Source organism: Aspergillus campestris (genome assembly GCF_002847485.1).
Source record: "Aspergillus campestris IBT 28561 chromosome Unknown P168scaffold_12, whole genome shotgun sequence".
NCBI lineage: Eukaryota > Fungi > Ascomycota > Eurotiomycetes > Eurotiales > Aspergillaceae > Aspergillus > Aspergillus campestris.
In genome coordinates, this window is record NW_020194347.1 from 732,357 (window position 1) to 755,861 (window position 23,505).

General features: G+C 52.3%; 8 protein-coding genes across 8 annotated transcripts; 4 read left to right on the plus strand and 4 right to left on the minus strand.

Annotated features, from left to right (window-relative positions):
* Window positions 1-243: 243 nt before the first annotated feature.
* On the minus strand, window positions 244-2,101 carry P168DRAFT_293062 (Rab geranylgeranyltransferase subunit beta BET2). The gene is made up of 5 exons (XM_024837734.1): window positions 1,649-2,101; window positions 1,294-1,579; window positions 786-1,237; window positions 613-737; window positions 244-550 (listed from the first exon to the last, which is right to left on the minus strand). Exons 1-5 carry the CDS (start codon window positions 1,718-1,720, stop codon window positions 508-510), a joined length of 978 nt encoding a protein of 325 aa, XP_024689837.1. The 5' UTR covers window positions 1,721-2,101; the 3' UTR covers window positions 244-507.
* Window positions 2,102-4,918: 2,817 nt separating this feature from the next.
* Window positions 4,919-7,423, plus strand: P168DRAFT_61015 (putative Rho GTPase activator (Bem2)). The gene is made up of 5 exons (XM_024842053.1): window positions 4,919-4,986; window positions 5,062-5,712; window positions 5,775-6,447; window positions 6,499-6,593; window positions 6,651-7,423. Exons 2-5 carry the CDS (start codon window positions 5,184-5,186, stop codon window positions 7,319-7,321), a joined length of 1,968 nt encoding a protein of 655 aa, XP_024689838.1. The 5' UTR covers window positions 4,919-4,986; window positions 5,062-5,183; the 3' UTR covers window positions 7,322-7,423.
* A 670-nt stretch (window positions 7,424-8,093) lies between these two features.
* On the minus strand, window positions 8,094-9,240 carry P168DRAFT_259094 (ribosome biogenesis protein RRS1). The gene is made up of 2 exons (XM_024834619.1): window positions 9,121-9,240; window positions 8,094-9,025 (listed from the first exon to the last, which is right to left on the minus strand). Exons 1-2 carry the CDS (start codon window positions 9,168-9,170, stop codon window positions 8,431-8,433), a joined length of 645 nt encoding a protein of 214 aa, XP_024689839.1. The 5' UTR covers window positions 9,171-9,240; the 3' UTR covers window positions 8,094-8,430.
* Window positions 9,241-9,454: 214 nt separating this feature from the next.
* On the plus strand, window positions 9,455-11,360 carry P168DRAFT_274921 (mitochondrial 37S ribosomal protein mS29). The gene is made up of 2 exons (XM_024835454.1): window positions 9,455-10,205; window positions 10,255-11,360. The coding sequence occupies exons 1-2, from the start codon at window positions 9,560-9,562 to the stop codon at window positions 11,127-11,129; spliced, it is 1,521 nt and encodes a 506-aa protein (XP_024689840.1). The 5' UTR covers window positions 9,455-9,559; the 3' UTR covers window positions 11,130-11,360.
* Window positions 11,361-11,667: 307 nt separating this feature from the next.
* On the minus strand, window positions 11,668-13,126 carry P168DRAFT_293065 (NAD(P)/FAD-dependent oxidoreductase). The gene has a single exon (XM_024837735.1). It carries the CDS (start codon window positions 13,069-13,071, stop codon window positions 11,833-11,835), a length of 1,239 nt encoding a protein of 412 aa, XP_024689841.1. The 5' UTR covers window positions 13,072-13,126; the 3' UTR covers window positions 11,668-11,832.
* A 258-nt stretch (window positions 13,127-13,384) lies between these two features.
* P168DRAFT_242746 (putative C6 transcription factor) lies at window positions 13,385-15,376 on the plus strand (the record flags this gene model as incomplete). The annotated part of the gene is made up of 3 exons (XM_024833820.1): window positions 13,385-14,320; window positions 14,404-14,693; window positions 14,752-15,376. 3 exons carry the CDS (start codon window positions 13,385-13,387, stop codon window positions 15,374-15,376), a joined length of 1,851 nt encoding a protein of 616 aa, XP_024689842.1.
* A 1,214-nt stretch (window positions 15,377-16,590) lies between these two features.
* On the plus strand, window positions 16,591-19,722 carry P168DRAFT_329953 (uncharacterized protein). Its single transcript, XM_024841529.1, has 8 exons — window positions 16,591-17,203; window positions 17,260-17,359; window positions 17,413-17,436; window positions 17,487-17,870; window positions 17,931-17,983; window positions 18,047-18,191; window positions 18,245-18,828; window positions 18,897-19,722. The coding sequence occupies exons 1-8, from the start codon at window positions 16,868-16,870 to the stop codon at window positions 19,314-19,316; spliced, it is 2,046 nt and encodes a 681-aa protein (XP_024689843.1). The 5' UTR covers window positions 16,591-16,867; the 3' UTR covers window positions 19,317-19,722.
* Window positions 19,723-19,846: 124 nt separating this feature from the next.
* On the minus strand, window positions 19,847-23,256 carry P168DRAFT_293069 (uncharacterized protein). The gene has a single exon (XM_024837736.1). It carries the CDS (start codon window positions 23,204-23,206, stop codon window positions 20,183-20,185), a length of 3,024 nt encoding a protein of 1,007 aa, XP_024689844.1. The 5' UTR covers window positions 23,207-23,256; the 3' UTR covers window positions 19,847-20,182.
* Between the last annotated feature and the right edge of the window lie 249 nt (window positions 23,257-23,505).

The following is a 23,505-nucleotide window of genomic DNA, read 5'->3' on the forward strand; positions in this document are numbered from 1 at the left end:
GTCAACAATTCCGCTGTCATCGGGTTGAGTAGGTGGTGTAGGAGGAAGGAGGAACTTACAGGGCAGGGGAGAACGTGACATGCTCGATTGGGAAGGCAGCAACCACTGGAAACTACCCTCAGGAACTTACTATAGACATAATTCTGAGTAGGCACTCCCGCAATCATTTCCCCGCTAGACCTTGAAAGCATTGCTAGAATGGCCGACAAGTGAAGGAAAGATGGACAGTATCAAGAAAGGTAGGCAGGAATAATAGCTAATATTATCATAAATGAATTCAAGCTCACTATATACATTCATGCTATCTTGAATGATGTGCCACTGTGTCTTAACAGCCACTAAACAGGCCATTGTGAGGGGGTATGAAGCGGAAATAAGTCACAGTGCCAATTGCTCTTCTCCCGCATTGTATCCCATAGTCCATGGAAGGAGAACTAAAGGTTATTAGATTGCAGGAGTGGTCACTACGGTTGCGAACACAAATAGGTGTTTCACCCAGGAACATTTCTACCTGGATAGATACTTTGCTGTTATTGACTTTGGCATACAACTGGTCACAGTTAGTCGTTGTTCTGGATGGCAAAGGGGACAAAAAGTAACATGGGTTCTTACTAGACAGGATCCACCTCCTTGATGCCATCAAACCCCAAGAGGCTGAGACCAGCAACGGAAAAATGTGTATGGAACACATCAACCACATTTCCAGGCCTGTCCCCGAACCCGCCATTCTCGGGGTCCTGATCTCGGTCAGTCGGATTCATGTGGCACGGGAGGATCATGCTGACCTGACAACGCAGGATAAAGGCGGCGAGCTTGCTCCCATCGATCCAGTGGAGTCGATCGATCATCGCCAAGCTCGCCCCAACCCACCAGCTGTAACATGCATCCGGGAGCTTCTCAGGACGCCCGTTGAAGCCCCCTTCCTCCACCTGCCGCTCACTGAGCCAGCCACCTAACCGGTCCTTGTTGACCAAGTCCAGTCGCTGGGCGATGGCCAAGGCACCCACACAGGTAAACACTTGTCCCGCATGGGATTCGGCGCCGGGGCAAATGCCATAGCCTCCATCCAGGTTCTCACACTGCTGGACATAGGCAACCGCCCGGGGGACGTCGACGGTGTCAAGAAGGCCCAGGAGAGACAAGGCATTCAAGGCACCGTACAAGAAGCGGGTGTCCTTCTCGCCCCATTCGTCCCCCATGAACGATCCCGTCTCGCCATCTTGTAGCCCTGCGATATCTAGGTCATTTAGCACTTCCGGCAAGGAGTGAGGTCAAATTCGAGTCAAATCGTACAAGAGGCCACTTTCTGCTTGTTTGCCCGTCCACGCTTGTCTAGTTCATCTACCGCATCGAGCGTTACGAGGACTTGCACGGCGGACACCGTGTATAGCATGTGCGCATCGTGGCCGGGGGCCGCCCCAAAGCCACCGCTTTCGTGTTGGCACGAGAGCACAAAGTCGACGGTGGCGTCCCGAGGAAGTCCTTCGGGACAATCCAGCAGATGCAGGGCGGTTAACCCCCAGTAGAGCCCATTTAACCGAAGATGCTCGGTGAGCCAGTACTCCAGCTCCTCCCTCCTCTAGCATCAGATGTCAACCACCTTCCCCGCCATGAAGAGAAGAGTCATGGTTGGAATAAATTGACGCACGCTGTCCAAATTCTTGATATAATCCACATGTTTTTGCACACACAGGGTTTGATTCGACTGTGTGTTCGGCATTTTAGCAGGACCTGATACTGAAGTCATCCCGGGCGGGCGATGACGCGGGGTAATAGTGAACCCTTCCGGATTGGTCAGTTGTCAGAGACTAGCTGCGTCCAGCTAGCTAATCTCAGGGCGGTATGTGCTATAAGTGCGACCGAACCAGACAATGATAATTTCCAAAGTCAAAAAGGGGGGTGAGGGGAAGTGGTGACGAAGCAAATGATCCGTAAGGATGAAGCAGCTTCACGCCCGGTCAGTGTCAGTTAAAGTCCAAGTGTGGTATTAATCCATTCTTAGGAAGCGGTCCATGGAAAGGATCGGAATGGAAAGGACCCTTGGTTGATCCGGCAGGATTTGGATCGTGGAGGAGACGACCTTCGTTCCTGAACCCTGGTGAGGGGAGTAAAAAAAAAGTTTTGCAGGGAAGAAGCAGCGGGAAGTGGGAGCCTGAGAGGTCAAGGCTTACCAAGGGGGGGATAGCGCACGTGATTTTAGCGCTGCCGGAGTAGGAAGTGGGGCCTCGATGCCTGAAGTGTTTCAGAAAGGAGGAGAGAGTTTCGACGGGCGGTGTGAAACCCCTGGATAGGAAGAGACTGGGATATTACATGGTTGCCACTGCTCTTCCCCTATTTGAAATACTATGTCTATTTCCCACGTGTCTCAGTGAGGTATTAATTGTTGCTGAATCGAGCAGGACTATGGCAATAGTAGGTTAGTTCCCGCCTGGTCCTCCTTCCCACTTGGCTCATGGATTATTTTTGATTTTATTCATATTTATTTTACGATTTTGTTTATTTGATTCTATTTTATCCATTGACAATACAGTAGAATCTGATATACAACCTGTCGTTTCCGAGTATGGGTCATTTCGGTCTTTTATCCCGGGCAAATCACGAGTCTCGTGACCGGACCATGTATCAAATTCAATTTATCCCTCTGGCTGGTTCATCTTTTTTTATCTTTGGTCAACCCCATGATTGTATCCAACTGTCCCGAACCATGGTTGATTGTATCTCGACAGCTCCAACCCTTCACCCCTCACCATTGGTTCCCCCTGAGCAAGGCACTAGTGCTCTGCACACAGCCTGGAGTACTCGCGTTGTCCACCGTTGATTTGTCGGTGTCAGTTCCGCCCCTCCAGCAACCGGTGGTTGGCTTCATCTTGTGGCCAGTCAGGATTGCTGCTGTCTGTACTGGAGTGGGTCCCGAGTCAGCCTGTACCTGACTAGGCATCCACTATGTCTGTCCACCGTACCACCGTCGGTCGTGGTACGGAGGATCCAGTATGTCTGTGTCTTTCATACCATTCTGCTCAGCGATGCTCTATTAATATCTTCGTAGTAAGATCATCGTGACTATTGTGTGTGAGGAGAATCTATTTGATTCCATCTTCGGGGAATATTCTATAATACTATATAATACTATACAATACTATATCATACTATATAGTATAGCATTATATATACTCATTGTCAGGATACTCCACAACTGGGTGAGTCAAACGTCATCCATCATCTTACCAGCCACGGTCTTCCTCGCCTTATGCCCCTTTTCTTTCTTTCTTCTTTCTTTCTATCAAGTCGGAGTGTCCACGGAGGAGTCCGGGTGAAGTGCTTTTTCTTTCTTTTTCCTGTTGTTTTGGTATTTCAGTATGTTATCTATTTGTTTATTTATTTATCTATTGATTTTCTTTTGTTTCTTTCTTTCATATCTATTTATTTATATATATATATATATTTTCTTTCTACTAGTAGAACAGTCATCTATTATGCTGATTCCAGCATCCATCGTACCTTACTTCCCTCCTCTCTGGCTGAACCAACTGTTGTTTGTTCTATTTATTCCTTGGATGTAATCTGGTACACTAATCTTCTCTTGTATATATTAATACTGAAAGTGATACTGATCCATACCACCTACTTAGATAGGACTAGAGTCTCAAGAAGCGGTCACATCATTACTCCTCTGGGACAACAGGTGGACAACTGATTTACAGCTGATCCTTCTGAGGCCGTCAGTCTTCGCGCTAACAGATAGACTTCTCTCTCTGACTCTTTTGGAGTCTTGCACAACGCCATTCTCCACTATCGCCATCTCCCCTCTCTCCCCCCCCACCACCACCATCTCCGGCCCACCCCATCCATCCCCCTTAAAGACGGAGTCTGACAACTCCCGCGCTTGCATAATCGCTGTCAAGGAATGTGGTCGTTCTTGATCTTCTCGAGTCTGAGCACTGTTGGAACCGTGCGGTTATCGCTCTCGTGTCGCTCTCGACACTACTCCTCTTTGGGGAATCCTGATCTTTGATCATTGTGTTTGGTTGGACTCTTTCTTACATTGTAATTTTGATTTCCGCCTTTTGGCCCCGGTGTTTGTCATTTTTATTCCTTCGTTGCTTGATTGGAATTTATTTTTACGTGCCTTGTTTTTGGATTTCATTTTCTATTTGACTTATTTGATTCTATTTTATTTTTTTTTAGTCTTCCCATTTTCCTATCTTTGATTCTTTTTGTTTTTTTCATGATTCTTTCTTTTGGTCTTCAATCTTATTGTTCGATTCTGCCAACAAACTCTCTCCTCCCTGCTTTGCCTCGCCGCGCTCAACCTCCCCAATTTACCGGCCACCCTCTTGCAGCTCCCCGACACCTTGAGCCACTCGTCGATTGTCCAGCCGCGATCGAGCGATCGAGCGACTTCATCAGATACCATTGTTCCCCCGAATCCCCGAGCCCGGTTGAAAAAGAGCGGAGTTGATTTGGATCTAACATGAGGAGGGGTTGCGCTCTCTGGTACGTGATGGATAGCCTCCTAGATGGTTGGCTCTCATGACCCCCTCAACCCCCTCAGTGTGCTGGAAGAAATAAGACCTCATTCCACCCGGAATGGTGGCTTATTGCTTCACTGTGTATCGAAAGCGCGCGATGTGGTGATGCCGATGTCGCGTGGATCCCTGCACTTTCTTATCTCTCCGCATCATACAAAACACATTGCACTTCCAGGGACTGTGTCGTCAGGATTGTCTCCACTGAGTCTCACTAATCCCTGCTTCTCCTCATAGATTTGACCACCCCCAAGTTTCATCTCCTGAGACGACACATTGCTCTGAAGAACTGCCGACGACACCGACTTTTGGCAAGATTGGACGAGGCTGGCTCCACTCCAATCATCACGGTAACCACGACTCCTGATAGATCCTACGGTTGAGATACCCCTGAGGGACAAGGAGTAGGATATTTCGTGTCGAAGTCCGGTGAACAATCAGTGCGGATTCTGGAACCCAAGTCAGTCCATCTGAGCTGTCGCTTGACCGATAGGCGCAATCCTGGGTGTCGCTAATCCGGACTCTCCATCCTTAGACTCTGTTGGTTCGTTAGAAACGTGAAAATCCAGCAAGCTATCGACGGCATCACCTTTGCCTGGGATCATCTCTGAAATATTCCCGCGTGGTCCGTCCTTTGACCCACGATAGACGCCTAAAATGCCATCGAGACAGTCCACTGTTCCCAATTTAGATCTTAGCTCTGCCACGCTCCAGACGAACGTGAAGATCGCTTCTCCACTAACGCCCGGTGCCCAAAGCTCCGATGGGCCGAGTCCCCTGACGCCCCGTTCCCCTAAATCCTCCTCTAGCTCGCCATTTTTCAAGGGGGCCACCATCCGTCCCGTCACCCAGGACTCCAACAACAGCAAGTCCAATAGCCCAACCTTCCCGACCTCTCCTGGCCTCGCGCCCCAGCCATCTACCCCGGGCCTCACTGCTATCCCCCCGTACCCTCCCTCCCCCCGAGAGACCCCCAAACATACCCGTGACACCTCCCGCTCCTTTTTCGCCAACCTCAAGGCACCCAAGTCGTCGCACAAGTCCCAGAGATCAGACGGGTCGGGGAACTCTGAGAAACCCAAGAGCAGTGGGGGTTCATCAGATCGCAAGGGCCAGATTTCCGCCAAGTCGTACGAATCCACGCCGGACCTCCTCGGTGCTCTGGAACGGTCCCGGAAAGAGAACCGTAAGTGCTATCCGACCCCTGGGCAGCAAAGGACGGTCCCAACTGATGATATGTGTCTGTAGACGGCGACAGCGCGAGAGACAAGCAGCCTTACCCGTCGGAGATTAGAAAAGTCGGCACAGAGTCCGAAGCTGGTGGCCTGTCGAAGAAGAATAAACCCCGTTTTGCGAACCTCCTGTCCCGTTCTCGCTCCATTCGGGTAGACGACTCCTCGTCCAACAGGATCCCCGCACGACGTCCATCGACCAGCCTGATGAAGCTCGAAGAGCACTCCAAGCAGGAGGGCTCGGAGCCCCTGAGGCTCACCGCGTCCCGTGGAGATCGCGGCACCACCCCAGTACAGGCGAGCCCTGCCGCTCGCGGTTATCCCGTCGATCGTCCAGTGGACCTCAATGGCAATGCACGGAGGGAAAAGCCACCAGGAGGCTCGATGGCCCCCTCCGGGTCGCTCAGTCAGGTTTCAGGGGCTTCGGCGGCATTGTTCAACAATCTCAAGCAGTCGTCCAACGGCGCTGCCAACAAGCTTGGCAAGGCCAGCAAAGGGTTTTTGGGCAAGATTACCCGGAGTGGAAGCACGAATGAGCGGGACCTCATCAACGACGACGCCTATACCTGCACCGTGATCAACCTGCCGCTCATCGAACAAGCGCGGAAAACGCGGATCGCCAAACGACTGGAAGATTGTCGTGATAAGACGGAGTTTTGGATGCCGGCGTTGCCGTATCGCTGCGTAGAGTATGGAACTCTCTTCCGGGTTGTTGAATTGCTTTGCTAATTCTCTCTCAGTTATCTCAATTTCAAGGGTTGTGAAGAAGAAGGCCTCTACCGTGTTCCGGGCAGCGGGAAGGAGGTCAAACACTGGCAACGGCGTTTCGATACAGGTACGTCTTTTGTCCCAATGGCCCGACGCCTGTGCAACGGATCTGACTTCTTTGTAGAGCTTGATATCAGCCTCTTTGACGTGCCCGATCTCTATGACATCAACACCATTGGCTCGATGTTCAAGGCATGGCTCCGTGAGTTGCCTGACGAACTGTTTCCGAAAGACACACAAGCCATGATCGCGGAGAAGTGCGAGGGCGCCACCACTGCCCCGCAGCTGTTGAAAGACGAGCTCTCCAGATTACCCCCCTATAACTACTACCTCCTCTTCGCCATTACCTGCCATCTCAACCTCCTCCACTCGTACGTCGACCAGAACAAGATGGACTACCGCAATCTGTGCATCTGTTTCCAGCCTTGCATGAAGATCGACGCCTTTTGCTTCTACTTCCTTGTCTGTGACTGGAAGAATTGCTGGCAGGGGTGTTGGACCGAAAAGGAGTTCCTGGAAGTCGAGAACATGATGGACGAGAGAGAAAGAGCCGCCAGGGAGGACGCCCAATTCGACTACTCGCACGCGGACGACAGAGCTATCTCGTCCGGCAGTAGTCAGAACGCTACCGAAGAGGAGGAGCCGATCCGCCCTGTCACTGCTCGGCCAGCAACCGCTCGTCCCGCAACAGCGAAGACCCGCAGACCGAAACCGGAAAAAATCGAGACGTCGCATTCCCGGAGTGTATCCCAGCTCCCTGAACTGGGGCCTCCACTGTCACCTATCAGGATGTGAAACCTCCACGACAGCGGTGTCCATATTTCTGCCGCGCAACACCCAGTTTGTCTCAACCGCCCCGAAACCAAGGTACCTCTCAGGGGTCTTTTTCGGTTAGGCTGGCCTATCCTGTCTTACCTCGCCACGTCGCACTGAGGTTAACATCTCGGACTGGATCCGCAGAGGAACCTTGTCAGCATATAAGGTTATCAAAAACCGTTTCAGTTCCGGAATATACCTTGGCAGATACAGTGTTTTTCAAATTTCAGATAATTGATTATGGCGCCATCTCGCAACGCTCTGGAAGGTTTTGTGCTTTTATCCCCTCTCTCTCCCATTCCCGCTCTTACAGACTTCCTGTTGTTCCAACAGTGCATAGCCTGGCGCCTTTGCAGTCGGATGGCGTCGTTCAACCCTTTTTCCCCTCTCTTCTCGATCATTGCTGTATAAATTGACCCATTGCTTTCCGCTTCCCGTTGATTGATATTTGCGTCTGGGGTTTTGATTTCAGCATTTGCTTTATCATCGGCCGTGACATGTGCCTGTTTCTTGATTCCCTGATTCCCCCCTTGGAGCCTTTTCACTCTTTTCTGGCCGTTCTTGCTGTGTCTGGTTCTGGATTTCTGTGCTGTGCTTTGCTTCTTGATGTATTGTTGTGGGGCACGCCTTTGACATATAATTGTAACATAGATCAATGAGTATGCAACTTAGGTTGACCATGTTTTTTATACTCTTGATGTATGGGAGTGTAGGCTGGATACTTGAAGTAAGGTAATAGAAGACTTTGATTCTTGTAGAGTATACGTATAAGGGCTATCTCCAACCCTAACTAACATATTGTGAAAACTGGACGGTAGATATAATAGAACGATATGTATGTAACATGGCTTTTTCAACTCAATGGCAGCAGTTCTTTTCACACAAACAGACAGACAGACAGACAGCATCGACATGATTGATTGATTTAAGACCGGCGACTCCAATCCAAACTCCATAAGGGTAAGTAAGCCTAGGTAAGGTAGCGTTCCAAACAAACAAACAAATAACAAGACACATAAAGACCCGGCCAAATCTAGAAAATTATCACACAACTTTTCCCCTTCTTTTTTTTTTCTCTATCGATCTTCTCAGTTCGTCCTCCCCTTCCGCTCATTACTCCTCATCTTGCGCTCATTCCGACGTATGCGATCCTTACGCTCCGTACGAGACAGCCCGCGAATCGAGCTCCCCTTCTCAACAGCGTCCTCCTCCTTCTTCCAGTTCTTCTCGTCGACCTCAACAAGCCACTGCTCGTCCGCAGACTTGTTCTTCCCCTTGTATCCCCAGCGCGGGACCCACTCGTCCTTCTCCTGGTCGTAGACGAGCTTCTTGCGGCGCTCCGAGTCCGCCATCCCGGCGCCCGGCCGCGTGTTGTATTTGCCGATGCCCTTCTTGCGCGCGAACAGCTCCCACTTGGTGGGCGGCTTGGGCGTCGGCAGGGGCTTGAAGCGCGGGAGGATGGTTGTGGGCGCGGGGAGCGTGAGCAGCACGCCTTGCGGCGTGGAGGTGATTGGGCAGGTGGTGAGGAGCTGGTTGAGGAGGGACTGCGTGCCGTCGCGGGCGGTCGCCTTGAGCGTGCTGTCCAGGGATTCGGTGGGAGAGGTCTCGATTGGGTTGGGGTCGTTGGCGATCAGGTGGCGGAGGTCGAAGGTGTAGGGCGTCGGCTTGGAGACTGTTATGGGGCTGTTTGGGGGGTTAGCTGGGTCCTTCATTGAATGGGTGCGATGCAGATTTGTATGCTGGAAAGCGGCGCATGGGGATGATGGATGATCACGTACAGTCTCTCCGCCTTGCCTTTGGAGGCAGATGCTACTTCTGCTGCGGACATGTTTTCGAAGGAGATGGTATATCAGACTTCGAAAAGAATTGCGAGGAGAAGGGGATGTGGTTGAAAGATGTTGAGATAGAGCGAGAACCTGCTAAGAAAATCGAGGCGGAAAAAAAGTAAAAGCGGGTCGATAAATCTCGGGGCGCTGCTTTTAGGCGGCCTTCACCGCCTGCGTAGAGCAGCGAGCGCGCTAGTCCCGAAGGAGTAAGGGAAGTTCTTCCGCTCCGATCCCAAATTGTGCTCCGAATTTCCCAAACCAATTCATCACGGTCTCTCTGTTACTTGATGCTTCGACCGGACATCACCTCTCCACACATCCCCTCCCTCAATTCCTCAGGGCCCGTTTGACTGTTAGTCTCTGGCCGTTGCGCCAGAGTATTCCAGCCACAATGGTTTCTTCTTTCTGTTGGAGCTGCCTGACGCGGCTTCCGACTCCGCGTCCTCTGCTCTCGGCCCCGGCTACTATCCCCAGGGCAGCTTCAGCAGCCGCCTCGTTCCACACCTCCACGGCGCGCGCCTTTCCCATGCCGACGAAGAAGAGTCGCAGCCTGGACAGCGGTCCCAAGTACCGCCAGGCCAAGTCCGCCAGGATGAAGAAGAAGAAGCCCACCGATAAGCCCCGTCCGCCTCCGATCGGAGAACGCAAGGCCCTGCGCAAGCGCATTGTTCTCAGCAATCCCAACGCCCTTGAGGTTGAAGGCATGCAGGATTTCGATGCAGACACGATGGTCGACTCGCATCTGCATGGTGATGTGCTCGGTCTGCCGGTGACTATGCTTGATCAGTTGAGGGCTGTGCAGGCTTTCAAGCCGAAGCAGGGCTGGTCCATCTTCCGCCGTCCGGGTACGGTTGTCAGACGCGAGACTTTGGAGATGGGTAGACTGTTTGATAGGATCTCGGGTGATGGGGCCGATAAGGGGAAGGTTGTGAAGAAGATTGTCACTGGCCCGAAGGGTTCGGGTAAGACGGTCCATATGCTGCAGGCTATGGCTATGGCTTTCACTAAGAATTGGGTTGTTTTCTCTGTGCCTGATGGTGCGTATTCTCTACATCCCTCTCTTTTTTCCCACTAACAATTTTACAGCGCAGGAACTTACCTTGGCGCACACCGGCTATGCCCCGCTCTCCGATGAACAGCCCGACCTCTATGTCCAGAAAGATTCCACGGCCGCCCTTCTTTCTCGCACCGCGATCGCCAACCAAGCTGTTCTGAAGGACCTCCGTGTGTCCCAGAACCACCCTGCTCTCAAAACTCCCGTCAAGGAGGGAACGACGCTGGAGGATCTCACCAAGATGGGTATCCGGGACCCCGCCCTGGCCTGGCCAGTCTTCGAGGCGCTGTGGACCGAACTGAGCGCCACCTCTCCTGCCGCCGGGTTCGAGAAGAGCTTCAAGCCTCGTCCGCCCATGCTCGTGACCGTCGACGGCCTTGCCCACTGGATGAAGAACTCCGAATACCTGAACATGGAGTCCAAGCCCATCCACGCTCACGACCTCGTCTTCGTGCGCCACTTCCTCTCCCTGCTGAAGTCTGGCTCTCAAAACCCCACTCTTCCCAACGGAGGCCTCCTGCTCTACTCCACCTCGGCCTCGAACAAACCCAGCCTCCCCACCTTCGAAGTTGCCCTGGAGCAACTGGAAGCCCGCCAGGCTGGCGTCAACCCCTCCTCCGCGGAATTCCCCCAGCCCAAGGCCTACAGCAACCCCGACCCGCGCGTGCTGGAAATCGCCAACGTATCGAAGCCCGCATCCGCCAAGGAGGGCCCCGTGGAAGTGCAAACCCTGGGCGGCCTCTCCCGCGAGGAAGCCCGCGGCTTCCTGGAATACTTTGCTCGCAGCGGACTCCTTCGGGAAAGGATCAGCGACGAGATGGTCTCCGAGAAGTGGACTCTCGCTGGCAACGGCGTGATCGGTGAGCTTGAGAAGTTGGGAAAGCGGCTCCGTGTTGCTGCTCAATAGTGACCACCCCTTCTATTGAGTTGTTGGAAGCATCCTCGCGTGCTTAGCTGCATACTTCTCGCTTTCCTCTGTTGTTTCATTTCTCTTTTCCTTTTTCTTTTTTTATATTCTTGAGCATCGCCCCAAGACCTGTCTAAAGATTTATCTTTTTGTACTCTACCTGTTGTTTTTGGGCTTCGCGTGTCTGTCTGTATGTATGCATATAATGGAATTTATAAGACATGTCTCTTGAATGTTGTATTACTAGCTGATTAGTCGATTGGCTGAATCTGCAAACTGGTTCTGACAGCTCACCAGTCACTTGAAGAGCGGCCAGGTGCTGGATAACCTCTGTTAAGCCCGTGCTATTGGTCACGAGCTTCTTTGATTGAGTCGGTATGGGATGTATACTTCCTTTGATCTTCAAGTCTATCTTGAGGGAATGATTGATAGATGTTTGATAAATCAGGATTTTATGCTCTATATATAGCTGATATGTAAACTTAGTTGACATAACGAGATATTTGATAAATAATGGCAAAAATATATTTTAGACATAAGCCGATCTAAAACTAGTTCTTAATAAGAATGATATCAAAGCAGCCCCACAGAATAGCAGTAAGATATACATCATATCATGTTAAAATAGCATCCTGCATACATTCCCATGACCAGGATGAGCGATGATAACCATCCTCAAAGTAACCAACAACATCCAACCCACCTACCCCATCACCCGAATCAACTGTTCAAACAACCGATCAGAATCAAGCTGCACCGGCCCAGCCAACGCCAGCGCATCCCCAACATCAGCAGGCGGATAGATCAACTCCTGATTAATACGCATCTTAACACGCTTCGCCAAATCACCAGAAACCTTCACCTTCTTCTCATCCCAGCCGCCCGCCACGACCGCCCCCCACGCCCCCAGATCCAAACAGCAGTTATACGTCGGCTGCGAGTACTCCACAAGCGGTTGGCCCAGGAGCTCCGCGGCCGCGTTGTAGCCGGATACCCGGCCGAGCTGCAGCGCGTGCTGGCATGACATGAGCGCGTAGTTACGTTTGCCGTCTGCGAGAGCGGCTGCGGCGTCGCCTGAGGCGAAGACGCCTTTTGCGGAGGGAACTCGCAGGTACGCGTCGACGTGCAGGCGGGAGAAGGGATCTCGAGGGCCCGGGATCTGCTGCGTTAGTGGGGTAGCTCTGACGCCGGCGGTCCAGATGGCGGTGTTGGTTTGGATGCGTTCGCCTGATGAGAGTGTGACGCCTGAGGGGTCGACGGCGGCGATGCCTGAGCCTAGTTTGGTTTCGACGCCGAGGGCGTCCAGGGCGGTGGTTATGGTGGGGCGAGGGCCGGAGCCCAGGGTGGCGCCTAGCTCTGGTGCGTTGTCGACGAGAATGATGCGGGGGTTGGGGATGTGTTGGAGGCGCTTGGGGAGTTCCGCCGCCAGCTCGATCCCCGTGAAGCCGGCGCCGCATACGACGACGGTGTCGCGGCTGGGGCTGGCGGGACGGGACGCCAGGCCTTCTAGGTGGGCTTCTAGTTTGATGGCGGAGGCTAGCGAGTCGATGTCGAAGGCGTGTTTCTGTAGGCCGGGGATGCTGTCCGGCCGGATGACGGAGCTGCCTGCGGCTAGGATCACGCGGTTGTAGGTGATGGTGATGCTCGATGCGGTGCCGGATGTCGGCTGCACGTCGATGGTCTGCGCATCTGGATGGATGGCCTGGACGGTGCCGGGGATGAACTTGATGTCTGCAGCTTGGAAGAGAGTGTCGAGGTTATGGACTAAGCTGGAGGCGTTGGACTCGTACAGGCGTGGACGCATGACCAGCACGGGCTCCGGGGCAACAACTAGGATCTCGAACTCGCTGGCCTTGCTGGCCTGGTTGATTAGACATCGCGCGGAGAGGGCGCTCCAGACACCGGCGAATCCGGCGCCAATGATGACGATCCTGTTGGCCATTTGTGGTGAAGGCTTGCACTAGGGTTTAGGGTTGTGGTGATGAACTGCTGGAGTGAGAGGAGAGGATGCTAGAACAAGAACCAGCGTTGTGACGCCGTCTTATATATTTCGAAGCTGCCATTCTTCGGAGTTTCTTGACAGGTTCCCGTGTCGGGCGGCGATGGGGAATCCCGAGCATCAGGACGCCGTGAGGCTATCCAGGGCTTTGCGGATACCCGGATACCCGAAATCTCGGGGAATGTCAGCAGTCCCGAGTACCCGCACCCATGAACAGCGTCCGCCATGACATCACATCCCAACTCCATGCATCCTCATGACTCCCACGAATACATCGCCAGAGCGAAAGGGCAGGGCGGTGCGCTCGTCCCTGGCATGTCTGCCCTGCCGCTCGCGTCACCTGAAGTGTGATGGGAAGCGACCGTGTTGCAGCCGGTGCGCGGAGACCGCGAGAGACTGCGATTATGCGAGATCGCGCCGCGGCGGCTTGAACCGCGCAGCGCTCGCAGAGAGGCGTAGATGCCCTGCTGGGGTAGCTGGGGACTCGAATTCCCAGTCATCGACGAGGATCCGGCAGGGTCGGAGCTCGACGTCGCGATCGAGGGAGGCGGACTCGCCCGGCAGTGGTGGGCTACTTTATGCCATCAGTACGGGGGACGAGGCCGCTGGTGTTGCGTCGCCCGCGGCAACTCGAGTGCATACGGATGCCATGGGGAGTGATACGTTGATCGACGCATATTACATGAGCTTCCACCGATTTCATCCGTTCATCCTCCCCCAGAAACACCTCACGCGGCTCTATCACGATCCGAGCACACAGTCTAGACTCCGGCCACTACTTGCCATCTTACGGCTGATTGGAAGTATCATGAGCTCGCGAAGATGGTCAGCTTCGCTGAAAGATCATGTTGAGGCCTGTCTCGCAGAAGCACCGCCTACGGACCCAACCATGGTTCAATGTCGCCTGTTGTATTCCATGGTGTTGTTCTGGTACGGCTATGAAGCCGACGCCAAGCGGGAAATGGACATGGTGGTCCGACTCGCGACTGATCTCCAAATGTATCTCCGGGATTTTGCGGTGCTGCACGGGGGCGAGGATGCTGCTCTCCGGGAAAGCTGGAGAAGGACATGGTGGATGGTGTATATCATCGATGCTTATTACGCAGGGACTCTGGGGACTAACACGTCCGATTTGTGGAATATTGACATTACAGCTGAGTTACCGTGTGAAGAGCACGAGTTTGAGTCGGGGGTGAGTACTGTGAAGACAGACCCTGCTACCACCCTTGTGTCATTATTGTGATTCCACTGATCAGACGGCTTACTTGGTCACAGGAGATCCCCAAGCCCAAATCTTTGAGTGAGTTTGAGTCACGCGAATTCGCCTTGGACAGTATCCCATTCTCCTCGTTTGCCTACCTGATTGGCGCCGTACGATGCATGGCCCTGGCAATGTCCACAGCCCCGAAGAGCGCCAGCAAGCAAGACCCAACCCATATCATGCAGGCCGCCGACTCCTTCCTTGACGGATGGCGGCTGCTGTTACCGAAAAACCGCAAGGAGATCATATCGAAGTCAGGAGAAATCGACGAATTGATGTTTCAAGCACACAGCCTCATCAACATGTAGGCAACAGTCCCTGCGCCTTGATATAGAACCTCTTTAACCTGTGATCTCCAACAGAACAACAATCGCCATCCACCGACCATTTTCCGACCTCAAATTCAACCCCGTAGAGGATGTCTCCAGCTGTGCCCGGGAGCCCCCATCCAACACCCCGGTATCAGATTCTGCGAATATGCACACTGTACGCGTTCTTCGATCTGTTGAGGCCCAGGTTCGCCTGCTAGCCTTACCGACACGCCAGTTCCACCATACCCCGTTCGTTACATGCATGATCAGCGGCGGAGCACTGTCCCTGCTATCAGCATGTAGATTTGTGCTCCAGGGAAAGGACCTGGCGATTGCAAGGGGCCAAATTCGCATGACTATCGGGTGTCTTTTGGCGATCGGCGAGGTGTGGCCGCGGGCTGCCAGGAATGTGCGCGAGATTCAGATCATTGCGCGCCGTGTGCTCGACCTTGAGACCGGGACGGCGAGCAAGAGTGAAACAGCCAGATCTAGCGACGTGCCAAGTCTGTCGGATGGCGAAGAACAGGAAGGTACCGCCCCGGATGTCGACGCTCCCATCAATGACCCTGAGGTCTTCCCTTCGTTTGCATCAATCGACAGCCTCGGCGGGTGGTGCAATTTGAGCGACCTGGATCTGGACCTTTCGTGGGGATTGAATAACGGATCAGGATTTTGAGTCTGCCAGCTTAATCAATCTGCCAGCTAAATCAAAAAAGGTATACTTTTCTTCTCTAGTCTTGAACAAAGTTTCTGGGTTTTTGTCCAAGCCACTAGACCCGTATAAACACGGTACCTTGGTATGATCTCAAGCACACCTCTATTCTAACTACAGCTTCCCGTCCGCTCAGGTCGTACTTACGCCATTATTATGAACGCGGTCAAACAATACCTGAGCCTTTCAGCCCTTGCCGCTCTATGAGTGATAGATGCTAAACCAGAGAATGGGTGTGGGTGAGCTGGGTGAGCGAGTGAGTGAGGGAGGAGGATAAGTCAGTAGGTGAGTTAAGATTAAGAGTCCTTTCTGTGGATATAAATATTCCAGGGCTCATCTACCTCCTGACTATTACTGTATACTTCATTTTATCTACCTTAAACCTCAACTCCTCGAGTTTATCGTCCAAATAAAAAAGTGACAGGAAAAATGATCCTGTCTACTCCAACCAAGGTTTTTGAGACAACCACCCCGCGGTCTTCATTAGTACGCTGATGGTCATCTTCCTTCACGGCCCCCTGTCAGTAAGAATCGGATTCATCTGCCATATGGAAAAGTCCTTGCCAACCTTCGTCTGAGCTGGATACAGCTTCGACATTCCCGTTGCCCTCATGATTACTCCTCGCACCATGAGGTAATGCGACTCAAGAACTTCTACCATCTCCTCTACCGACTCATCATACAATATCCAGTTTCCCACCATCACCTTGATCCTCACTTCAACAGGTTCGCTGACTAAGACCCAAGGCTGGGTCCTTGACGGGTACCGGTACCATGGGCTTGGGCGGGCTTTGGCGACGTCTATCCACAACGTCTCAGCGACGTTCCAACCGTGATGTAACGAGAGCTACATACCGTTGGCACGCCAGGTGGTGACCGTATTGTTCTGTCGGGTGGAGGAAAATTGATGTAACTACGGTTCCATTGGCTGGCCCAAACATGTTCCACGACATACTAAGAAAATTGGGCCATGACATATGTGACTCACTCCACTCAATATACCTATCAATCCTGACAGTATCCACCATTTCCTTTATGGTAATATGACATATGGGGTTCGTAGTCGTCAGATCTCTTCTAGTAGTGCCCAGCAAGCATGGCGAGCAGAACTGACCGTCCACAGCAATACCACTGCTGAAAGCGATCGTGTTTGGATCTCGGAAAGATGGTGGAGAGACAAGTCAGCCTTTCAGCCCTACTGCAACAAAACGAGTCGTTCCGCAGCGGTCCGAGATAATCGAAACAGACCGTCTATAAGGTATGGCCAGATGCCTGGAGAGTTCCGGGGTGTATTTCCTTCCGTATGCAGAACGATCCTTGAAAGTGTACTTGTCATTTGTCTATGTCATGGACCCATGCTCTGTTAGCCCGTCATCATATAACTCCCTAACACTACTCCGGCGGAGCATCAGAACGCTAGCCTAAACACCCATTTTCCAAGAGAAGGCTTCCACGATGCTTCTATCGGGGTATTTCATAACGATCATAAACTATCTCGGTCTTCAATACCCTCTGGGCCCCCAGCTAGATGTACCGGCACCGATTGAAGGCCATGTGAAGCCTCACCTCGAGCAGTTTGAACCCTGGGTACCACCCGGCGCTATGCCGGACCCTGGAGATCCAGATAGCGAGCCTATCAAGTGCGATTACAGGGCAATGGTGGCGGATGGGTATCTCCCCTCGCGCCCAGAGGGGAATCATGAATGGATTCCGCATAAAGATGACCCAAACCTTCAATACAACATCACCACCGATTATGATACTCGCACTCCCATTGGCACGACAAGAGAAGTGAGTCTTCCCAACCTCTTTTCCCCAGATCCCTTGATGGCTAACAACTGATCTAGTATCACATCACCGTCACTGAAAGTGATGTCCAGGTATGGGACGGGAGAAAAATTCGCAGCAGGCCACTTGCCGATGGAAGATATCCAGGCCCGTGGATCCGTAAGTTTTCCGCAATCCGCTTGCGATATGAGGATCTAACAAACTCGCATCAGAGGCTTGCTGGGGGGATAAACTCAGTGAGTAGCTCCCCCCCCTCGGAAGTTGAATGGTCGGCTAAGAGAGGAAGAAATCACTGTCCACAACAACTTGACGGAGGTCAAAAATGGGACTGCAATCCATTTCCATGGGCTTAGACTTCTGAACAGCAACCTTGTTGACGGGGTACCCGGGGTTACGCAGTGCCCAGTCGCCCCCGGAGACTCTTACACGTACATCTTCAATGCCACCCAGTATGGCACGTCATGGTACCATAGCCACTACAGTCTGCAGTACTCGGATGGCTTGCTCGGTCCGTTGACTATTCACGGACCGACATCCGCAAGATACGATGAACCACTGTACCCTCTTGTATTGTCTGACCACAATCACCGGAGCGCCTTCCAAGAATACTATATAGAGCAATTTGGCCCGCCTTTTCCCAACCAAGAGAGCATTCTCATCAACGATCATGGTAGGTGGAACGAGACAGTCGCAAATAGACAGTCGATATCAGAATTTTGACGGTTGATAGGGAGTTTTGCTGGACAATTCCCTGATAACCAGTACACACAACCTGTGCAGGGAGTAAGTCGAATTAGGCATCCCAGTACGCCAAAGGGGGTGGGAACTAATCTTACCGTGGTGTAGGGGAAAAGATATTCACTCATGCTTATCAACGCCGCCACGGATACCACGTTCGTTTTCGGCATCGATGGGCATACCGTGACTGTCATCGGCATTGATTTAGTGGCGGTCCAACCGTTTGAGACTAACCATGTCCGCCTTGGAAATGGTGGGTAGACAGTATGATTCTAAGCATGCCACGCCCGACTAACAATGTACTAGGTCAGCGATATCACGTTATCCTTGAAGCAAGGGAAGATGTCCCAGACGGATCATCCTTCTGGATCCGAACATATCCAGCGGAAGGCTGCAATGGTTTCCGTCCTCGGGCACCCGACGCGAGACAGGGGATTCTCTGGTACTCGTCAGGAAATGAAACCTCGCCGCCTGTACCAGAGACTAGCCCTATGAACTACACCATTGAGTGTAAAGACATGGTGCATTATAAACCCATGGTCCAATGGACCGTCCCCGCGATCCCTCAGCTCGGTGACGGCAGTGTATATGACATCATCGACACTACTCTCAGTGTCTGGCAGTGGGATCTTACCAAGGACACTAACTCTGCTCCCGATGACAAGGTATGGTCCTGGAAAATTCTAAAGGATCATGCCCGGGTGGACTACAAAAAGCCGTCAGTGGATCATGTGGACGAACTCGAACCTGATACTTGGGACCACACTGCGGTTATAGACTCAAAGCCAATTAAGGATGGCGAGGACGTTTGGAACTACATGTTGATTGTTGGAGGGAGAGCTGAAAAACAGGTTGGTGGAGGCATTGTTGTACCACCCGCCTATCATCCCGTAAGTTTGTCCTTTCTTTCATCTTGGGACCCGCTGTGATTCAGCTAACCGGCATCTGCCGTATCCAGATCCATCTGCATGGCCATGACTTCGTCGTCCTCAAGAATTCCTCCACCCCATATCAGGGCTACGGTTCACTAGAGGACCTCCAACTCGACAATCCCTTGCGGCGCGATACCGTCCTCCTGCCCAACAATGGCTATTTAGTGATTGCCTGGAAGTCCGACAACCCCGGCGTATGGGCATTGCACTGCCATATCGCCTGGCATGCCTCTGATGGCTTAGCTCTGCAGATTGTCGAAGGGAGAGAGAAGCTCAAGAAACAACTCGATCTCGAGAATATCTCCAATCTATCCCCCGACGAGGCCTTCTTGGCGCAGCAATATCAGACTACCTGCAGCAACTGGGGCATATGGCAGGATAATCGGATCGGAGAATTGAATGACGCGAACTCTACGGAGCGTTTCCAGGACGACTCGGGAATTTGATTGGCCTGGAAATGGCCTGGAAATGTCCCCAGAACATGGACGGCATGACATGATGAAGTCTGTAAGGAAATAACCTGTCGCAATATAAGATTGGCTACAAAATGGCACCCCACAGAGCTCAGAAGTGTCTAGGTGTCTTTTGTAGCTGAGTGGGATTCTTTGCCACATAAATCAATTCAATGATTGAATCGAAACATGAGTTGGCTTTATTACATGTCACGTTTAAATTAGTGGATTCCTCCAGTCGAGCATCCCTACAGTCTGGGATATCCATCGTCCAGCTTCCCATATTCAATGTATAAAATATTGTACTATTCCCAGGGAGCGTGTTCCAATTCAGGCACATATTGTACGTGCACATGCTGCCCTTTTATTCAACATACGGTGTCAATACATTGATGCGGACGAGCAATACCTAGAAAACGAATAGAGACTAAAAAAAGATGCAAATAACATGATCAATGGCCGACATCGCACCTGTTTGTCCCGAAATGATCATGCACCAGAAGAATATGGAAAAATTTGAAGGGCTCACTATTACTCGGATCTAAAAAATTGTACAGAATACTGTTCCTGTCCATCTACACTGATCAAGCATTTATACTAGGTCGGGAGGAAAGGACAAACAAAGAAGTGAACTTATACAAACACTAACACAAACACAGATATAGACACAGACACAAAAGCGATAACAAGGACAAAGACAAGGAAAACAACGAGAACGAGAAGGAGAACGAGAACAGGAGCAAGCAGCGAGAACGGGAACGAGAACAAAAACGAAGACAGGAACAGAATAACAACAAGAGCAGAAAAGAGCAGAACAACAACTAAAACCAAAAATAACATAACAAAAAATAATAAAAAAGTTACCGCCTCGCAACCTTCCGTCTGGGCCTTCGGCCACCAGCAGGAGGGTTTCCCTTCGTACGTTTTTTCTTAGCCTGCCCATCAGCCTGCTCTTCTCCTTCGCCATCTTCCTGTGGGATATCCCCTTCTCCTGTACCATCTTCCTGCGGGATGTCCCCTTCTTCTGCACCGTCTCCTTGTGGGATATCCCCTTCTTCTGCACCATCTCCTTGTGGGATATCCACTTCTTCTGTACCATCTCCTTGGGGAATATCGTCCCCTTCTTCAGCGCGATTCTGTCTGTTCCGCTGGTGCTCGCTTCTCCCTCTTCGTTCTTCGACGTGGATCAATTCATCGACTGTGAGGGCCTTGGCTCTGGGAGGATTGATGGCCTTGTGAGGGTGGGCGGCCTTGGTAGGGTGGGCAGCCTTGGTAGGGGCAGCGGCCTTGGTAGGAGCCTTGGCCTTGGTAGGGCCGGCGCCCTTGGCAGGGATGAGGGTTTTGGCAGGGTGGGGAGCCAGAGTAGGGTTTATAGGCGGAGGGACAGGCGGAGGATCCCTGCTTGCATATGTACCATCGTCATCGTGGTCGGCGCCGCAAGCGCAGGGCTTGCCCAGGACCCGAGTCAGCGATCTCACGGGCGGCTTCGGCCCGTCAAGGTAAGAGAGGAGGATCTCTTCGCCTTGCTTGATGTTTTTGGTGGCCCATACCATCACGCGATTCGGGACCTGCCTGTCGTAAGCCCATGCGGCGTTGCTTTTGTCCCCGCAGGCATGGTTGAACATGCTGAACCCAGGGAAGAGATATAGGTTTTTGAAGTCCGGATCGTGGGGTTCGAAATTTCCTGGATCCGCTATCCATCGGTGCTGCACTCCAGCGCTTGGCAGAGTTTTGTCTCTATATGGTTTTTTAGTGCCTCGCAAGGAGCGATCCCACGGGAGGGCGTTGACCATTAGCTTCCTTAAGACGGTTTGGATCACCCAGGTGTCGAAGCTGAGATCGCGGAAGATGTCCACCCCCAGTTGCATTAGGATGTTGAAGGGGACTTGGATGTTGGCTGCCAGGGTGAATGGGAAGCTCCGCGAGTCCCAATCGTGGTGGTCTTCTAGGACGAGAAGCTCGTCGATCTCATGGGCCATGAGATGTGGGTTCTGCTCACGCCTGTGGAGTGTCACGTCAAAAACCTCTCTTAGAAGAAGGCTCAGCAGCGTGCCATGGTCCTCATTGGAGTGTGAAAAGTGGTATTTGCCGGCCGTGAGGTAGATGGATGCGCAAGGTCGCATGGCATCATGGAGCCATCCCCAGCTCTTTCCGCAGGCCCCAAAATGGTAAAGTTGTCGAGCAATCTGCGCGCAAGACAATTGGCCTTCTTCTAGAATTTGTGCTGGGCAAAATAGGGCTGATATCTCTGCATCGGCACATTTGCACCCTTCAGGGTGATCGTCTCCGGTCAACTGGTCTTTGATTTCCTCATATCTGTCCAAGGTGTCGGCTGGGATATCCTTACGGCAATTCTCACATCTAGGGTCGCGGTATTCGAACGGTGGTTCTGCCCCATACAACCTAGAACAGTTGAGATGCCCTCTCATCGAAGGTTCTTCTGCAAAAATCAGATCTCGACTCGGGATATCTTCCGCTGCGAACACCCCGAGGCCCGGCTTCTGGTCCTGGTCCTGGTCCTGGTCATCGGTGGTAGTGGCGTCGTCGGGAAACATTCTCTTCTCGATCTTACAAGACGTCCAAATAGGCCGATTGTTCCGAGCAAACAGATATTGGCTCAGTCGGTCCACGAATTCGTCATCGTAGCGGGATTTATCATCCAGCTCAAATGGGTATCTTCGGCCACCAGGGATGCTCCCGCTGTTCGTCTCGTGGAAGAGAAAAGGCCCCGCCCCTTTCTTCCTCTCGCGTATGTCATCGAGGCACCGCTGCTTCACGATCAAAAGCCTGTTCGTGAAGGGCTCCGAGTCACGCGCCGGCATGATGGCTTTCTGCCTGAGATTGTTCTCCATAATCCTATGGTCGTTCCAACCCTGGAGCGCGAGCAGACTGAGATTGGTGATATTCTGGGCGGCCTTCCGAAGGGTCGGGATGAAAGAGTTGACTCCATTTCCCCGGCGCATCATCTCCAACGCGTCTACATCCCGTTCATCATTGCCCATCGCAGCAACCGTAATATGCTCTTCGATTGCATGCCAAATCGACGTGTAGAGCTTGGACTGCCGGTTCCGCCGCAACGGGTCGAAGAGCACTTCGTACAGGAGTTGTGCGCGGTAGGCATCTCCAATAGCCAGGTCAAAGAAAGCCTGCTGATAGTGACAGTAGGCTCTGCTCAGCCAGTATGCCGGGTTGTAGGGGCTCAATATAATGGCGCAGGTGTACATCTCGAGACAGTTATAGCGCTTGTTATTCCCGTCCTCAAGTTGGACGGTGTATCTTGTATCAGTTCCTCGGGCGATCCCCCAGTGCGAGAGATCGCTGCGCCGCAGAAAGCTATATCGCTCGTGGTAGTAGAGGCGTTCGCGTAACTCGCGTGAATTCAGACCCCTGGAGAGGACCCCGCGCCTCTCCAGTTCCTCTCTCAACTGGATGACCGTCCAGTAGGTTGAAGTCAGGACATCGTACCCATGGACCCGAACGACTTTGGTCTTGTCGCCCCGTAGATCGTCTAGAATCTCCCCATAGCCCCAACTCCTTCGGTCCAACCCGGTCGCCCGCCATTTGGCCTCCCATTCCCCCTCTGTTGGCGGCATTAGGTTGTCTCGCATCAGATGTTCATAGACGTTCTTGGCCAACACATGCATGGGCATGGCTGCCGATTCCTCAGCCGAGATTGGATCCAAAAAGCGGGCTTGGTTACCCATGGTAGCCCCCAGCTCCCCATCCGGAAGAGACCACAAACGGTAGGCCAATTTCGCATCGTCGCGACACACATGTGGCGCAAAGGTCACCTCATTGTGCAAGTTGGGCGCCGGCGGAAACGGAGCGCGCTTGATGGCTCCGGAGGGTGGATGTCGCTCATAAATTTCTCTCAAACGCTGCATTGGGTCTTCGGGCGTTGATGCCAAAAAAAAAAAAAAAAAAAAAAAAAAAAGCAATTGTAGATGTCTATGTCTCAAGGGTGAACCCGGTAGGATAGATATTGCAATATAGTGAGAATCGATGAAGGAGAAACAGGTTGCTATCCGATAATAACAGACAGACTCAGAATCATCTGGGTCAGGACGGGGGTGTTGCGCGAGTAGAAATGCCATGGAGGACAAAGGAATGGCACACCTGGGACGGCGCGCGAGCACTCCTCTGATTCTGGGAAACAAAGAAGCATCTTGAACCCTTGGTTGTC

Bases quoted from the DNA above. Each gene is read 5' to 3' on its own strand.
- P168DRAFT_293062 (XM_024837734.1), bottom strand. From the start codon at position 1,720: ATGCCGAACACACAGTCGAATCAAACCCTGTGTGTGCAAAAACATGTG. The intron at 1,238-1,293 runs GTACGATTTGAC...TAAATGACCTAG, and splicing joins CAAGCAGAAAGTGGCCTCTT to ATATCGCAGGGCTACAAGAT. The intron at 551-612 runs GTAAGAACCCAT...AACTGTGACCAG, and splicing joins AAGGAGGTGGATCCTGTCTA to TTGTATGCCAAAGTCAATAA.
- P168DRAFT_61015 (XM_024842053.1), top strand. From the start codon at position 5,184: ATGCCATCGAGACAGTCCACTGTTCCCAATTTAGATCTTAGCTCTGCC. The intron at 5,713-5,774 runs GTAAGTGCTATC...ATGTGTCTGTAG, and splicing joins ACGGTCCCGGAAAGAGAACC to ACGGCGACAGCGCGAGAGAC. The intron at 6,448-6,498 runs GTATGGAACTCT...ATTCTCTCTCAG, and splicing joins TTGCCGTATCGCTGCGTAGA to TTATCTCAATTTCAAGGGTT.
- P168DRAFT_259094 (XM_024834619.1), bottom strand. From the start codon at position 9,170: ATGTCCGCAGCAGAAGTAGCATCTGCCTCCAAAGGCAAGGCGGAGAGA. The intron at 9,026-9,120 runs GTACGTGATCAT...CCCCCCAAACAG, and splicing joins AAAGGCAAGGCGGAGAGACT to CCCCATAACAGTCTCCAAGC.
- P168DRAFT_274921 (XM_024835454.1), top strand. From the start codon at position 9,560: ATGGTTTCTTCTTTCTGTTGGAGCTGCCTGACGCGGCTTCCGACTCCG. The intron at 10,206-10,254 runs GTGCGTATTCTC...ACAATTTTACAG, and splicing joins TGTTTTCTCTGTGCCTGATG to CGCAGGAACTTACCTTGGCG.
- P168DRAFT_293065 (XM_024837735.1), bottom strand. From the start codon at position 13,071: ATGGCCAACAGGATCGTCATCATTGGCGCCGGATTCGCCGGTGTCTGG.
- P168DRAFT_329953 (XM_024841529.1), top strand. From the start codon at position 16,868: ATGCTTCTATCGGGGTATTTCATAACGATCATAAACTATCTCGGTCTT. The intron at 17,437-17,486 runs GTGAGTAGCTCC...TAAGAGAGGAAG, and splicing joins TTGCTGGGGGGATAAACTCA to AAATCACTGTCCACAACAAC. The intron at 17,871-17,930 runs GTAGGTGGAACG...GACGGTTGATAG, and splicing joins CATTCTCATCAACGATCATG to GGAGTTTTGCTGGACAATTC.
- P168DRAFT_293069 (XM_024837736.1), bottom strand. From the start codon at position 23,206: ATGCAGCGTTTGAGAGAAATTTATGAGCGACATCCACCCTCCGGAGCC.